The sequence below is a fragment of the Pinus tabuliformis genome, chromosome 7, assembly GCF_031772625.1.
Source record: "Pinus tabuliformis cultivar Carrire ecotype Pingquan chromosome 7, CPIR1, whole genome shotgun sequence".
In the NCBI taxonomy this organism is placed as follows: domain Eukaryota; kingdom Viridiplantae; phylum Streptophyta; class Pinopsida; order Pinales; family Pinaceae; genus Pinus; species Pinus tabuliformis.
Genome location: NC_142293.1, coordinates 1,184,230,112 through 1,184,248,550, shown reverse-complemented (window position 1 = coordinate 1,184,248,550; position 18,439 = coordinate 1,184,230,112). Strand labels below are relative to the sequence as shown.

General features: G+C 39.2%; 1 protein-coding gene across 2 annotated transcripts in view; it reads right to left on the bottom strand.

The window, feature by feature from the left end:
* Positions 1–5,435: 5,435 nt before the first annotated feature.
* The window catches only part of LOC149251678 (glutathione gamma-glutamylcysteinyltransferase 1-like), a 463,832-nt gene continuing 450,828 nt past the window's right edge, over positions 5,436–18,439 (bottom strand). For both annotated transcript variants that reach the window (XM_089459519.1, XM_089459520.1), the window contains one exon: positions 5,436–5,897. In XM_089459519.1, coding sequence (XP_089315645.1) covers positions 5,802–5,897 — 96 coding nt within the window. In that variant the 3' untranslated portion in view covers positions 5,436–5,801. The remainder of the gene's footprint in view (positions 5,898–18,439) is intronic.

Genomic DNA, 18,439 nt, shown 5'->3' with positions numbered 1-18,439 from the left:
TTGACGAGGTGCTCAAATGATTGGAAGAGAAACAATTATATGAAAAACCTCCAAATGTTTCTTTGGAAAACAGGTGGTGGAATATTTGGGTCATATTGTATCTCATGAGGGTGTTGAGGGTAGACCCTAACAAAATTAAAGTCATTAAGGAATGGAAAATCCCCACAACCATAAAGCATCTTCGAGGATTTCTCAGGTTGACAAGGTATTATCGCAAGTTTATTAAGAATTATGGGAGAATAACAACACCTCTAACAACATTACTAAAGAAAGATGCATTTTCTTAGACTCTAAAAGCAACTAAGGCATTTGAACATTCTAAAGATGCAATCTGGCAAGCACTGGTCTTAGCTACGTTATACTTCACAAAAACCTTTATTGTGGAATGTGATGTCTCAGCAAATGGAATTGGTGTTTTTTTAATGCAAGAAGGAAGACCCATTGCTTCTGAAAGTCATCCAATCAAAGGAAATTATTTACACCAATTTATGAGAAGGAAATGTTGGCAATACTACATGCACTAAAGCAATGACAACCTTACCTAATGGGAAGACACTTTAAGGTAAAAACAGATCATGATAGTCTAAATATTTTTTGGAACAAAGATTATCTTCAGAAGAGCAACAAAAATGAGTCATAAAGATGTTGGGTTATGACTTTGAAATCATCTACAAAAAAGGGAAGCAAAATGTTGTCGTAGATGCACTCTCAAGAAAGGATGAGGAAATGGAAGCATTGTTTTGTCTCATTTTTATTATCCAACCTGATTGGATAACCAAAACAAGGGATAAATGGAAGAATGACGAAGAGGTGTGGAAACTCATTCAAAAGTTGCAGCAAGATCCCAATACATTTGATACACTTAACTAGAAAGATTATTCATTATGGTACAAAGATCGCTTATATCTTCGTAAGAATTCCAAACTCAAGCAAAAGACTCTTTTGGAATTGCTCACTTTCCCCTTAGGAGGGCATTAAGGGTTTTAAAAACTTACCACTGGGTCAAAAATGATTTTTGGGGATGACCTTAAATCTAATATTCAAAAGTTTGTGGTAGAATGTTTGGTTTGCCAACAAAATAAAGATGAGACAATTAAGACATAGGGTCTGTTACAACCTTTAGTCATTCCAAGTTAGCGTTGAGAGGAGGTATTATCGCAAGGAAAGAGTGTCATCATGGTGGGAGTTGATAGACTTATCAAGCATGCACACTTTTGTGCATTATCTCATCCTTTTAAAGCTAATATAGTTGCTATTGCATTTATGGAAACAATTCAAAAGTTACATGGAAACCCAAAGATTATTGTAAGTGGCAGAGATGCCATTTTTACTAGAAATTTTTGGACAAAATTATTTTCTTGTCATGATACTTAATTAACTCATATCTCATCTTATCATCTTCAATCTGATGGGAAAACTGAGATAGTGAACAAATGTTTAGAAGGACACCTTTGTTGCTTTGTATATGATAAACAAACACAATGGGTTAAGTGGTTACCTCTCGCTGAATGGTTGTATAACACTTCCTTCCATACTGCAACAAAAATGACCCCATTTATGGCACTTTATGGATATCATCCATCATCCATCACATCATCTTTAAGAGAAACTTCTAAGGTTCAAACAATGGAAGATCACATCAGACATCAACAACAAGTTCTCCAACTCTTAAAAGGATAACCTCACTCTGGCACAAAATCGAATGAAACAAGAAGCAGATCAACATCGCAGTGAAAGAAGTTTTGCTGCAGACAATTGGGTATTTTTACGACTACAACCATACAAACAAATGTCCCTCAAGAAAGCTAAGAAGGATAACAAATTATCACCCAAGTACTATGTTCCTTGCAAGGTGTCGCAAAAAATTGGTACTATGGCCTACAAATTGGCATTGCCTGCATCTTCCTCATTACACCCAGTTTTCCATGTTTCATGCTTAAATAAGGTTATTGGTGACAAGCTCCCAGTTCAAACAGTGTTTCCAGAACTTGACGAAGATGGACAAATCATATTTGAGCCTGAAGCAGTCACAGAAACAAGAACCCGACAACTACATGATCGATCAATTTCAGAGTATCTCATTAAGTGGAAGAACTTACTCGTTGAAGATTCCGCATGGGAGGATGAGAATTTTATACAGAAGCATCCAAAACTACTCAAACATTGAAAACAATACATTTTTGGAGGGAAATGTTAGGTTCCTATAATACTAGTGTATTCCCCTTATTGTTATTGTTAGTGTAGCCCCTTATTGTTATTGTTGTGCCCTTACATTATTATTGATATGTAGGCTCTGATTATATTGTGACCCCTTAGACACCTATATATACTAAGGAGGTCTTATCATTTAAATTATCAAGAATTGTTCATTTATGTAATGTAAGGTTCCCCCCTCAAAGAGATTATTTTTTAAGTCATTGATCTATCTTTTCTTCTATTTTGTGAATTCGTTGCATAACATATATTGCGACAATAAGAGTGGGATCTGATCGACAGATAATCTCGTGTTTCATGACAAGTCCAAGCATACTGAGATCAAATATCATTACATACGTGACATAGTGCAGAGAGGAGCCATGAGACTCTATCATATTTCGACTAATGAGCAGATTTCAAACATACTCACCAAGGCTTTGCCAAAAGGGAAGTTTTTGGTCTTAAAAGAGTAGCTTGGACTGATGATTGTGACCCTCCTGGGTAAGGGTCCCGACTGATTGAGGACATTGAGCTATGCTCTTTCCCCCTATTTAAGCTCCCAAGGTGAGGAATTGAGCCTTAGAGCTCCTGGGGTTGGGGGAACTCTGCTTAATAGAGCATACCGTAGTTGGCATCTAGTTTCCCACCCATCTAGCCACTGGGTGTTGGTTGCTTGAGTTAAGCGTGATCATTATCATTTATGGTAAGTGGCATCATGTTCAAGCTAGAGATGCAAGTGTTCTACCACTGACTCTTGTGGGTCAAATTGGGAAATTCAACAAATAATAGGATATGGCGTGATCCTTACCATTTATGGTCAATGGTATCCCTCCTATTATTGCTAGACAGTGGGATAGGCATGATCCTTACCTCATAAGGTTATTATCCTCTTTATTATATGTGGATTCCTGGGTAGTAGCATTGGTTCCCCGTTGGAAGATGATTCTTGGGTAGTATCATTAGCTCCCCGCTGGCAAATGATTCCTGGGTAGTAGCATTGGCTCCCCCCTAGCAGTGATTTCGAGTGGTAGCAGTGGTTCCCTAATGGATAGACGGTGGTAGCTTGAGCTCCCCTATGATGTCAAATTCTTCTTCTTTTAGATTCAAGAGTGTTCAACAGAGCAACGATGAGTAGTGACAACAATTTATTTCATGATTACAAGATATTTGAGATGGGATATATCTTGCAATCGGTAATTTCTCCCTCGCTGAGAGGGAGTGTTAATGTGGCAGCTCAGGGACAAATTCCCTCCTTTGGACAACCTTCCTCATCAGGAAAGACCCCTCCTAGCCCTCGGAAGAATTTAATTTGGTTAAGGAAAAATGTATTTTTAATATGAAAACCCACATGTGCACAAAAGGGCAAGTTGACTTTAAAGAGAAATTGGACATCCTTGGAAGCTTATAAATACAAGTCAAGTGAACCTCATTTGGATATCATCATCAAGCATCTTCTTCTTCTCTCTTCTTTGCATTTCCTCGCACAAGTCTGAGATTGGTTCACGAAATTGGTTCGTATAGGTCCGAAATTGTAGGGTCCGAGCTCACACATGTGAAGTAGGGTTTTTGTTTTGTAGCCACAGGGTTGGAATAATGAATTCTCGGTTGTAGCCGCTCACATGACTAGTGCTTCATGCAGATGGAAGGCTTCATCTACACAGATGTTCTCTAGCTTTGTGTGGTTGTGACCTAGGGTTTTTTTGATAGTTGATCGCTAATTTTGACTATAGATTGCAGACTTGGAAATTTTGTTCTGGTTCAGATCTATATATTGGGCTCATTGTTTGCTTGGTTTTGCTAGATAGTCTTGAGATTGGTGAATTGGATCATTGTACTCTTTCTTTGCTCAACATTTTATGACAATTTAATAAGAAGAAGAATTTGGAAGGGTTTTACCCCTTGTGGGGTTTTTCCCTGTTCTCTGACCAAATCATGGTGTCTTTGTTTATGCATGCTTTTCTTCTGTTGTTCCTTTTATTATTGCGTTACATAGTTGATGTTATTGTTCTTTCTACATAATTTATATTGATGTTACGAAGATATGGGATGAATGCAATATATAAATGATGAGAAGTTTGTTAATGCATTTATCTAAAGCAAAGAACAATATTTCCCTAAGAAAAATTAACACTTTGTTTAGCAATATCATTCAATCCTTAACACTCTTGTATGACATGCAACCCAAGCTAAATCTTAATTATAGTCATATAAAAGGTTGTATAGTTGTAGAAATAAGATACCCTATAAACATTAAGTTTGCTTGCTCATGTATTCTCATTTGAAGGGCTTCCTATCCTTGCTCTATTGGACAAATTTCACAATATTTCTAGGTTAATTCTCTATATTTGTATGTCACAATGCAAAGCTTGCTAACTTCATTGGGATACCCATTGTTATGTCTCTTATTTCGCTCTTCTTCTTCTCTTGGGTGCCATAACTACAATGTATGCTGACTATGACTATTTCATTTTCCTGCATATGCTCATTTCTCATTTCCACTACAAGGATATTTTTTCATTGATATACTTTTAATATTCATGGCTCATTTCTCATTTCCACTTGAAGGATATTTTTTCATTAATATACTTTTAATATTCATGGCACATATCCATAAGACCTAATTATGTAGATATGGTGTGAGCGCATTTAACATGCATGCATTCTCAATGATCTCATTCTAGTTTCAATAGAGACCCGAATAATACTTAATATTAGGGTGTTACCGTTCAACAAAACATTGCAATTTAAAGGGAACAAAATTATAAATAATTAATCACAATAGTCAATTCTAACAAGTTGAAACATTACACTCCACTAGTGAGCTAGTACGTTTTTCAGAAAGGTTGAATGGAATCAACATATTTTTTATTAGGACACATGAATTACTAAATTTTTTTTTCTGAATTTTGTTTCTACAAAAAAATGCAAACTTCTCATTTTATTCTTGATAATGGGATCAACATCATATCAATTAATCAAAGCCTATATATATCACACATGAAATGGATATTATTGTGAGGACTCCAAATGTATGCAGAAAATGATTATGCTTATTTACATATAGATATTTATCACCTAAACTATTTTCCATCCATTCCTCCCTCCCTCTCAACCATGCACACAAACACAGATAAATGCTAACCAAAACATGTTTACGAAAATTAATTACAATTGCATTCTTAAAATTTAATGTGAAACTTTTTTATTATGTGTTAGACATACATTTTGCAATTTACTGGTATACAAAACAAAGACAATAAGCAAGATGATTCTAAATGGAAGAAACGCCCTAAAAGTAGTGTAATTTTAGAATACAAGTGAATATTAGAAGTCTCCATGCTACATTCCTCCTTTAGTATAAGGCCAAAGAAGGTTTGCCTATATGGCATGCTAGTGTGAATGAGAAAGATGCACGATAAGATACAAGACCATTTCAAGAGTTACATTTAATAATAGCCAATCATGCTAATATGACGGCCACCAAAGGATATCTTGGCCCCTTTTCTAGTTAGCCAATTTGACAGATTATCTATAAGAGATGTTGACATTCACTTCTATATGAAATACCCGCATGAATTGCTAAACTTCTTTAGTATCATCTCCCATCATTCCATGACCACCAAAGGGTCTTGGAGATCCTCTTCTAGTTTTCCAATTTGAAATTTGTACAATAAGCGAAGTTGGAGTCGCAAATGCAATACCTAAATGAATAGAACAAACTTCTTTAGTTCTCTCTCATGCTCACAAGTTCCTAGTCATGCGTTCAAACACGTAATAGTAATTAAAAGGAATAATAAGACCTAGTTTAGATGGAATTATGACATGTTTCAAAAACCTTACCTTTCATTATTGAAAAATCTGACAATTCTCTCTCTATCACATACACACACACACACAAGATAATACATGCCAACAATGGAATGATAACATTCTAGCAAAGTTACTAAATAATAAAAAATATGTTGCTTTGAAAAAATATAAAAAATAGATGTCAGTTAAGAAATTGAAATATATATGCCAATATGCATATAAAATTAATATGAAAAGAACAAGAAATCACACATACGGGGAAAGTTGTGTTGTGAATTTCCCTACACCTACCTGTTCAACAACTAAACTTCAACAAAGTTCAGATGTACTATTTTGACACATTCAAAGTAAAAAGCTATTTCAAATTATTTTATAATTTGCCTTGAATTTTATTATAAGGCTGTGGTTTGGCAATCAACATTTCATATTTGAGAAACCATCACAAGATTTGGATATTTGTGTAGCATGACCAGTGCGTATACTTCGTGAATAAGATGATTCAAGTGTTGATGAAGGAATTCATGGTGCAACATCATAAGAGTATCCCATATCCTAAACAAATAGCACAATAGGAACATTCTGGAGAATGTTTTGACAAAGATTTGCAATGTTGGGCATGATGGCTGAGATGAGAAGATTCCAGCTGTCTTATATTGTACGAGACAACTTATAAAAGACTAACAGAACATTCACCATTTGGACTTGTCTATGGAAAGGAAGTTGCGATGTTGGAGTTTGTAATACAAAGCTTGTGAATTGCATTAGCAAGGAGGATAACTGAAGAAAAATCACTTAATCAGAGACAAATATTTAACAAAGCTATAAGAAGACAAGTTTATAGCACAATTCACCTAGACACTGAAAAATCATAGGCAAAAAGCATGGCATGACAAGAAGATCAAGAAGAAAGACATTAGAGCCTTGCTAACTAGCATTTTTAATGTAAAAATATCTTAAGAATCCAAGAAAGCTCAAGATGCAATGGTTAGGGCATTTTAAAATTATTTATATCTTAGAGAATGGTGTAGTGAAGCTAAGACACTTGGACAGGGAATCCATGAAAGGGCATGCAAATGGTCAAGGGTTGAAGCCCTTCCAAAATGTAGAGTTAAAACTTAAACGTGATTAAAAATAGTTAAGGATATGATTTTGAGTACATGGTTTAGCTTTGTTTCACTTGTGTGTACAGTTTGTTGAGAGTGTATACAAATATGTCCCAAAAACTTGGCAGTTGAGGCGAAAGTCATATGAAGGGTCCCTGAGATACTGTTCAATAGAAGTGAAAGAATTATGTTGTGTTGAAACTTGAAAGTACAAGTGTATAATGTGCTAGAGTGCATGAAAGAAAGAGAGAGAAAGAAAGAAATCATAATGTATGAACTGCATTGGAGATTGGTGTGTACCAAAAGGCATCATGCCTGTCGAATGTCACATCAGAAGAAGCGAATGTACAAGGAATACCAACTTACACGAGAAAAGCTTAAAACTCTAAAGGCAGGTAGCAACATTAAATGTATAATAACAATGTATATAAAGAGTAAACGGTAAAGGGTACATCACCTTGTGACTAGTCAATGCATATAAGTATACTGTCACAAGGTTCATTGTAAATCATCATTCTTATCAGTCTTATCAATCATTTATTACCGAATACACCTTTATCTGCTTGCTGAAATATTCTTGCAATCTCATGATAAACAAGTTTGATTATCCCAATTGGTATTAGGGCCAAAGTCTTGGTTGAACTTGTGGATTAGTTTTGTACAACAACCACTCTGTTTAAGCATGTAATGAGACATGACACAAGAACTAGCGGAAAAGGCTTTAGCCATCTCTATATTCTATTCATAAAATGATATCAATATAGAGCACAGGAGTGTAATCACACCATGAACTGAACAGTGTCAACACATTGACAATTCATCAACAGATAAGGATAGCAGTCCATAAAGAGGTAAGTTTAGACTTTGTGATTGTCTAAGGACTTAACTGTTAACATTCCCCAACACCCACAATCATAAATCTGAATAATTATACCAGTATGGAAACAAGGACTAGTGCATAGATTGGCATCATCTTCAATCTTCAATATGAAACCTTTGAACTCAGCTTCTACAAAGATATGCTTAAAAAACCACCAATGTGGATGCTAAATGGTTTCTCTAAAATGAAATTTGAAAGGGAGCAATTGGTATTAGAGCCAAAGTCTTGGTCAAACTTGTAGATTAGTTTTGTACAACAACCACTCTGTTAAACCATGTAATGATATGACACAAGAACTTATGCAAAACACTCTAGCCATCTCTACATTATATTCATAAAATGATGTCAATATATACCACATGGGTGTAATCACCTTGTGAATTGAAGACTGCCAACACATTGACCACTCATTCAATAGATAAGGATGACGACCCATAAAGAGGTAATCTTGGACTTTGTGGTTGTCTAGAGGCTTACATGCTAACATCTTGTAATGTCCCTTTCTTAGAAGATCAATTTAATTATTCATTTCCAATTGGAGAGGAAAAGTAACATCAAAAGTGAAATGAATAAGTAAATTAAAAAGGGTTGTGAAGAGAAAATCCATGGTATTTTGAGGACCCATGGTATTAACCATGGTATTTTAGCGACCCATGGTATTTGGAAGGGAAAAATTATAAAAAGAAAGATGAGAGTTCATTCAAGACATGACTGGTTATTGATATTCTGATAATTGTTTCAAGAGCTCTTGCAGCTTATGATTCGAGGGGAAACCCTAGTGGAGAACCTACTTTTGGTGTTGAAACACACACCCTCGCTTGTGGCAATTATTCATTTTCAATTGGAGAGGAAAAGTAACATCAAAAGTGAAATGAATAAGTAAATTAAATAAGGATGTAAGAAGAAAATCCATGGTATTTTGATGACCCATGGTATTACCCATGGTATTTTAGCAACCCATGGTATTTGGAAGGGAAAAATTATGAAAAGAAAGATGAGAGTTCATTCAAGACATGACTGGTTATTGATATTTTGATAATTGTTTCGAGAGCTCTAGCAGCTTATGATTTGAGGGGAAACCCTAGTGGAGATCCTAGTTTCGGTGTTGAAATACACACCCTTGCTTGTGGCAATTAGTTTAAGTGGTGAAACATCCACGCTAGCTAGTCAAAAGGGAGAACTACTTCAGGTTCTTCATTGGCGCTCATCAAAGAAGAAGGGTTGAGGATCAGAGTCCAGAAGAAGGGTCTAGTTACAACCACTAAAGTGAAGCATTGAAACCCAATGAATCACTAAAAAGTGAAACACTTCCCTCAAAACTAAAGCCCAATGGAAAATCTAAGCAACTTTCTCCTGCACATATGCACTCATCCCTATCAGTGGTTGAACTGCCAAACCTTGCAATACCAGGGTCCCATGTTAGTCTCAAAATGAAACCACCATATTAACCTAGATCACTCTGGTCCTAATTTCCTACCTATCATGCTCATATGAGTTCTCCTCTCTTAGAACCCCATGCCAAAATATTTAGAAGTGCCAAACCCACAACCATGAAGCATAGGTGCTAAGGAATCTTGGTGAAGTCAAAGTCTACCAATCCACAACTAGACTTGATCCTTAATGATGAAAGGGAAAACCAGTCTTTCCATATAGAGAAAATCTCAACAACCCCTCTCCTGACAATCTAATAACGAAGTAGACCAATCACTATGTTAATTTTAGGTATGTTCTATGCTTAGAGCAATTTATTTCAATTTTCACAGTTAGCTCAATATCTTTTCTAGATTAGCAATCATATCAGCATTAAAGTAAACCACAGATAGAACATAAACATAAATCACAGAAGACAAGCCAAGACAAGAGGACACAAGATGTGGCGCTAGCCAGGGACAAAGTCCAATGTGGGGAAACCCTTGATCAATTCTTCTTTTATGTTCTTCAGTAGTTCAACAGAGAGAGAGAGAGATAGTACATTTACAACAGAAGTCAACACTTTCACTTATCTAGATAAGAGCATAGATCATCTCTAAAAAGATGATACATGAGATCAGTTGAAGAAATGTTGCTTCAACTGATTCTCCGAGGTGACTCCTTCACCTATCACTGTGTTGCATCTTGCCATCATGCTGCTCACCGTGCTGCACCATGTTGCACCCATCATTACAATGCTGGGCCTCATGACTGCTACACCTTATGCTGCACTATTGTCCCATGTGCCATTGTTGAACCATGTTGTCATACATCATGTCTCATGTGCTATTGTTGAACCATGTTATCATACAACTTGTCTCATGTGCTTGCAGCACCATGCTATCCATGTTGTCCATGCTGTCCACGCTTGTCATGCTGCACCACGCTTGCCATGCTATCTATGCTTGCTGTTGTCCATGCTTTGCTGCCTTGTCATAGTTGTTGTCCCACTCATGCCACTGCTGCACAATTGTCATAACTGTCCTATGTCATTGGGTTGTCCCATCAAAGTTGTCATCCCAACATGCTATTGTCCCATTGTCCTATTTGTTAGTGACATTGCAACTCCTATGTGGCAGTATCCAACACCTCTGTACTTCTGTTCATGGACAGAATTCAGTCGTTGGTTAGGGCACCCTCTTGTAACCTATAACAGTCCAATGATCAACCCATAACTCACCTTGAATTATGCGGCCTCTCTTTCTTTAAAAGGTAGGTGACCTCGTTGGTTGAGGAGACACCTACAGCACCATGTAGAGGGTTGTTTTGATCATCAATATTCAAAACAATACTTACAGGCTTGCGACTTTCACACAGAACTTGCTGCCTCTTCAAGCGGTCACAAGGGTGACCTTAACGTCCCTTCTCCTTCGCTGAGGTAGGCCTTGTATTGCTGCCTTCTAGCCCAACTCTTAGGCCCTCCTAATAGTAGCTCAGTCCTCCAAAAGACCCATGACTTTGTTGCGGCTAGGACGTATTAGGGTAGCATATATCCTTTTCTTGACTGTGGCTAGGTTACCCTTGAGATAGCATAGGTTAGGGCTGCCTTAGGATAGTGTTAGGGATGCCTTCCATCTGTGTGTAGGGCTACCTCTTTTCCTCCAACGTCTAGGGCTTCCACTCCTAGATTTCTCTTCCACTAAAACCCAAGACAAGTGGAGAGAAATCAAGATAGAAGTGAGTGTGAGAAATGACTCTCAAGTCATCTCCCTTTATACTAAAACATTGAGCACATGTGGGGTTTATTTGGTTGCTAGCTGACCTTGACGAATTGTCTTATAACACAAATAAATTCATAACTCCATGAATACTTATCGGAATCGGATGATCTTTAGATCAATCCTACACCTCTCGATGAGAGGGATCCAAGAAAAATATCAGCTATCATAAATAAGATGACCCACATGGAGTTTGGCCCTAGTTGCCAATTTTAACACTTCCTCTCAACTAGGGAGAACTCCATTCGCTGATCCATATGTCCGACTGTACTATCTCTTCCATCAGTGCCCTGCACTGCTCTGCTGAGCTCTGCTATGTTCTGCTGAACCATGAAGAAGAAGAATTGATCAAGAATGTCTCATACCATTCTCTACTGACCCAAAGTCAGTTTTATTGATCCCAGATCAATATCACTAGAGAGTGTCTCAAACCGTTCATACTGATCCTAGATCAATGGAGTTCATCCTAGCATAGGGAGTACGGAAGATATAACGATGCGCCCATCGATAGTAATACTATGGTCCCTAACCCCATTTCCCTGCTCATTGGCCAAATGAGAGGTACTTCCCATGAGTCCCACACTGCATGGGTAGGATGCCTCAACAGGAGAACCACTCATCTTGTCCTTCAGTCGCCATGGGGTATCACAGGGGAAAGCTGAGCCATTCACCCTGTACACAGCGCACCATTAGGAGAGGGTGAGTCGCCCTATGGTCGCTTGTTACTCTAGTAAGTATCCCAAGCCCCCCGAAGCTCCCAGAGCTCAATGCATGCAACATGCAGGACCCTCATAAGAGGGTCTCTCAACGACTCTGAGTCGTTCGGGAAAGTCACAAATTTGATCTTTCCCCAGGGCTTTGATAGAATGTTTGTGACCTGTACATCAGTCACAATGCGATGGAGCCTCCTCGCTCATCAACGTACCATATCTCGGATAAGGTAGTATCGATGTCTATATGTTGGAGCAATCATAGAATACGTGATTCCTCAACAATCAAATCCCCCCCGGTTGACACATAGGATCACGATGGTATCCATCATGTGTACAAACAACTCGCTGAAGAACTTCCACAACCAGGCAACTTCACATGAGATCATACTCGTAGCTATGTATTTGGTCTCAGCGGTGTTTATAGCAACCGACTTCTGCTTCCTGCTCACCCATGATATTGAAGCAGAAACCAAAGAGAACGAGCACTCAGAAGTGCTTTTGCGATCCTCCACACTGCCTGCCTAATTAGTGTTCGAATAATCATGCAACTTCACATTTCTTGCAGTGTATCTCAATTCATGAGAGATTGTGCCTCGAAGATATATCAGAAGATTCTTGGCACCAATCCAGTGAGGCTCAACCATATATGAGCTCATCATGATAACTGCAAAACATATGTCCGGATGGAAGTTCACCAAGAATATCAACACGAATGAGTTTATGAAACTTAGAGGCATTTCCCAAATCTAGTCCAGCATCACTACCATATAACTTTTGAAAGTTAAGATCCTCGAGGTAGTCATGGGCTTGTAGTTTACCATTCCACATCCAGAATCCAACTCCCTCTTACTTTTGCAAATGATAGGGTCCTTAGAAGGTGCGAGTATGAGAGGTCTATCATTCACAACCTTCGACCAATGGTTAGGATCGTTTCACTCCTAGTGAATCTCAACTTCATCAGACAGTTATCAATCCTCGCATACTACGCCCAGGGTGTTTTGCTTCAAGCCATAGAGGGCCTTCTTCCACCTATATACATGAGATTCCCGATCATGAATCTCAAACTCCTCAGGTTGTTCCAAACCTGTGGACCTGCTACATGAGGGGAATGGTCCCCTTGTAAAATTTTCCTTCGGTACATCTTAGATATGTACCTTCATGCTCTTCTTGAATTCAGGCATCCCTCTCACCATTTGACTCACATCAGGTAGGGCCCCATAAGTAGACCTCCGATGTTATAGATGAGATATGTCAATTGACATGATCCCCAATGGACCATCCTACAACTTGATACAAACTGCCAACCCTAAACCCATGAGAAAAAGCATCTTTGAAAATTCTATTTTCAAAGACGTACCTTTCCATCAATGAATGCCACCATGAAACCTTTGATTTGCTGAAATGGACACGAGGTTCTTCTTGTGATCAGGTACATAAAAGAGATTCTGTAAATGAATCGAGTTACCCTCAGTCAGTTGAGGGGTAACATTCCCTAAACCCTTTCCGGGATAGGTGGCATCGACTCCAAGTATAATCCCACGATTATTTCCATCTCTACCAAATTAGAGAGAGCACCCTTCTATCGGATGAAGTGCCTTGAAGCACTACAATCAATAAGCCAGACTCCCAGAGAATCTGAAGGAGAGGGCCAATACAAGATAATGCTTCTTAATCTTATCAAAAACAACATTTGATTCTTCATACCAGGGGTTCCTTGCTTTCTTGAAGAGTCGATCGTTTCCTTGATGACCTGCATTACCTGTCATTCCCTCGATCATTGAAGATGTCCCTGGAATGATTGTTATCTTCATCAAGAGACATGTCCCTGCCATTCAGACACTCCTTCACATAATGGCCAAACTTATTACAAACAAGGCATATGTCTTTCTTTCCACCCTTAGATCCAAAGTTCACAAAGAAGTGGTCTTTAGGTAGGCCATAAGAAGCTTCCGCTCCACCATTCTGATAATGTTCTCTGCTTCGACTTCACCCTTGGTGAATTTGAAGAGGGATGAAGAATCCATTGATCCTTTTGTCCTTTCCCAACTGTCTTCGATGATTACTCTTTCACTCTTGCTTGGGCATCGTCTTCACCTCAACTCTAATACCATGTTAATTTTAGGTATGTTCTATGCTTAGAGCAATTTATTTTAGTTTTCACAGTTAGCTCAATATCTTTTCCATATTAGCAATCATATCAGCATTAAAGTAAACTGCAGATAGCACATAAACATAAATCGCAGAAGACAAGCCAAGACAAGAGGACACAAGATGTGGTGCTAGCCAAGGACAAACCCCAATGTGGGGAAACCCTTGATCAATTCTTCTTTTATGTTCTTCAATAGTTCAGTAGAGAGAGAGAGAGAGAGAGAGAGAGAGAGAGTACATTTACAATAGAAGTCAACACTTTGACTTATCTAGATAAGAGCATAGATCATCTCTAAGAAGATGATACATGCGATCAGTTGAAAACATGTTGCTTCAACTGATTCCCCAAGGTGACTCCTTCACCTATCATTGTGCTGCATCTCGTCATCACGCTGCACCTCACCATGCTACACCATGATGCACCCATCATTACAATGTTGGACCTCATCCCTGTTGCACCTTATGCTGCACTGTTGTCCCATGTGCCATTGCTGAACCATGTTGTCATACAGCATGTCTCATGTGCTATTGTTGAACCATGTTGTCATACATCATGTCTCATGTGCTTGCAGCACCATGCTTGCCACTTCTATCCATGTTGTCCATGCTTTCCATGCTTACCATCCTTGCCATGCTATCTATGCTTGATGCTATCCATGCTTTGCTGCCTTGTCATAGCTGTTGTCCCACTTGTGCCACTACTGCACAATTGTCATAGTTGTACTATGTCATTCCATTGTCCCATCAAAGTTGTCATCCCAACATGCTGCTGTTCCATTGTGCTATTTGTTAGTGACATTGCAGCTCCTATGTGGCAGTATCCAACACCTCTATACTACTGTTCATGGACAGAATTCGGTCACTGGTTAGGGCACCCTCCTGTAACCTACAACAGTCCAACGATCAGCCCATAACTCACCTTGAATTATGCAGCCTCCCTTTCTTTACAAGGTAGTTGACCTCGCTGGTTGAGGAGACACCTACAACTCCATGTAGAGGGATGTTTTGACCATCAAAACAATACTTACAGGCTTGTGGCTTTCACACGGACCTTGTTGCCTCTTCAAGTGGTCACAAGGGTGACCTTAACGTCCCTTCTCCTTTGCTGAACTTGGCCTCGTACTGTTGCCTTCTAGCCTAGCTCCTAGGCCCTCCTAATAGCAACTCAGTCCTCCAAAAGACCCATGACTTTGTTGCGGCTAGGACCTATTAGGGCAGCATATATCCTTTTCTTGACTGCAGCTAGGTTACCCTTGAGATAGCGTAGGTTAGGGTTGCCTTCCATCTGCATCCAGGATTACCTCTTTTCCTCCAATGTCTAGGGCTTCCACTCCTAGATTTCTCTTCCACTAAAACCCAAGACAAATGGAGAGAAATCAAGATAGAAGTGTGTGTGTGAAATGACTCTCAAGTCATCTCGTTTTATACTAAAACGTTGAGCACATGTGGGGTTTATTTGGTTGCTGGCCGACCTTGGCGAATTGTCTTATAACACATAAATTCATAACTCCATGAATACTTATCGGAATCGGATGATCTTTAGATCAATCCTACACCTCTCAATGAGAGGGGTCCAAGAAAAATATCAGCTGTCATAAATAAGATGACCCACATGTAGTTTGGCCCTATTTGCCAAACTCCATGTGGATCATCTTATTTATGGCAGCTGATATTTTTCTTGGATCCCTCTTATCGAGAGGTGTAGGATTGATCTAAAGATCATCTGATTATGATAAGTATTCAAGGAGTTATGAATTTATTTGCGTTATAAGACAATTCGTCAAGGTCGACCAACAACCAAATAAACCCCACATGTGCTCAACGTTTTAGTATAAATAGAGGTGGCCTTCAAGTCATTTCAACACACTTGGGATCTCTTCCTCTCTCTACTTGTCTTTGGGTTTTCGTAGGACGAGAGATCCTATGGAATAACGTTGCCCTGATCCAAAGGGCAGCAAAGCCGGAACTACTGGAAACGCCGGAAAAGCCAGAACTGCCGAAAAAGCTGGAAAAGACGGACCTGCCGGAAAAGCTAGAACTGCTAGAAAAACCGGAAAACCCAGAACTATCAGAAAAGTTACAACTGCCGGAAAAGACGGAACTGCCAGAAAAGCCGAAAAAGCCAGAACTGCTGAAAAAGTCGGAAATGTCAGAAAAGCCAGAACCACCAGAAAAGCCGGAACTACCGAAAAAGACGAAAAAGCCAGAAAAGCCGGAACTACCGGAAAAGCCAGAAAATCCGGAACTGCTAGAAAAGCTAGAACTGCCGGAACCGCCGGGACTACCGGGATTGCCGGAATTGCCGGGAACAACTAGAACTGCCGGAACTGCCAGAACTGCCGAAACAGCTGGAGCATCTGTCTCCAAAGGAGAGCAGCATGCAAGGGACAACTAACTAACATTGGGACAGTTGTATGGTACTTAGCAGCAAATACACCAAGCATGCAATGTTACAACTAGCATGCAAGGGACAACTAGCATGCAACAACAAGCATGCTAAGGACAACAAGCATGCTAGGGACAACAAGCAAGCAAGGGACAACAAGCAAGCAAGGTGCAACCAACACATAGGTCAGGATGGAAACATGGTGCAGCAATGGCACATAATGCAGTACAGTGATGGGTACAATCATGATTAATGAAGCGTGATGAGATGCAACATAGTGATGATGGGTGCAGCATGGTGCAGCGCGGTGAGGTGCAGCATGATGACGAAATGCAACACAACGATAGGTGAAGGAGTCACCTTGGAGAATTAGTTGAAGCAGCATGTCTTCAACTGATCTCATGTATCATCTTCTCACCGATGATCTATGCTCTTATCTAGATAAGTCAAAGTGTTGACTTCTGTTGTAAAATTACTATCTCTCTCTCTCTCTCTCTCTGTACTAAACTATTGAAGAACATATAAGAAGAATTGATCAAGGGTTTCCCCACATTGGGGTTTGTCCCTGGCTAGCGCCACATCTTGTGTCCTCTTGTCTTGGCTTGTCTTCTGCGATTTATGTTTATGTTCTATTTGCAATTTACTTTAATGTTGATGTGATTGCTAATCTGGAAAAGATATGGAGCTAACTGTGAAAATTGAAATAAAGTGCTCTAAGCATAGAACATACCTTAAATTAACATGGTATTAGAGCTGAGGTGAAGACAATGCCCAAGCAAGAGTGAAAGAGCAATGATCGAAGATAGTTGGGAAAGGACAAAAGGATCAGTGGATTCCTCATACCGCTTCAAATTCACCAAGGGTGAAGTCGAAGTAGAGAATATTATCAGAATGGCGCAGCGGAATATGGCCTACCTAAAGATCACTTCATTGGAAGACCGGATTTCAGGGTCTTAATGGTAGGGACACATCACTTGATGATGATAACAATCATTCCAGGGACATCTTCAATGATCAAAGGAATGACAAGTAATGCAGGTCATCTAGGAAATGGCCGACTCTTCATAGAAAGCAAGAAACCCCAGGTATGAAGAATCAAATGTTGTTTCTGATAAGATAAAGAAGCATTATCTTGTATTGGCCCTCTCCTTTAGATTCTTTGGGAATTTGGATTATAGATTGTAGTGCTTCAAGGCACTTCATCGGATAGATGGGTGCATTCTCTAATTTGGTAGAGATGGAAATAATCGTGGGATTATACTTGGAGCCGATGCCACCTAACTCGAAAAGGGTTTAGGGAATGTTAACTCTCAATTGAATAAGGGTAACTTGATTCATTTAAAAAATCTCTTTTATGTACCTGATCGCAAGAAGAACCTGGTGTCCATCTTGGAAATGGAAGTCAAAGGTTTCAGGGTGGCATTCATCGATGGAAAATTACGTGTTAAAAAATATAATTTTCAAAGATGCTTTTTCTCATGGGTTCAGGTTTGGCAATTTGTATCAAGTTGCAGGATGGTCCATTGGGGATCGTGTCAATTGACATATCGCATCTATAAAACCAGAGGTCTACCTATGGGGCCCTACCTGATGTGAGTTAAATGGTGATAGGGATGTCTGAATTCAAGTAGAGCATGAAGGTACATGTCTGAGATGTACCGAAGGAAAATCTTATAAGGGGATCATTCCCCTCATGCAGTAGGTCCACAGGTTTGGAACAACCCGAGGAGTTTGAGATTCATGATCAGGAATCTCATGTATATAGGTGGAAGAAAGCCCTCTATGGCTTGAAGCAAAACACCCCGGGCATAGTATGAGAGGATTGATAGCTGTATGATGAAGCTGAGATTCACTAGGAGTGAAACCGATCCAAACCATTACCCGAAGGTTGTGGATGATAGACCTCTCATACCGGCATCTTATGAGGATGACCTATTTCTGACAAGTGCAGACCCTCTCATTTGCAGAAGTAAGAGGGAGTTGGATTCCGGATGTGGAATGATAAACTGCAAGCT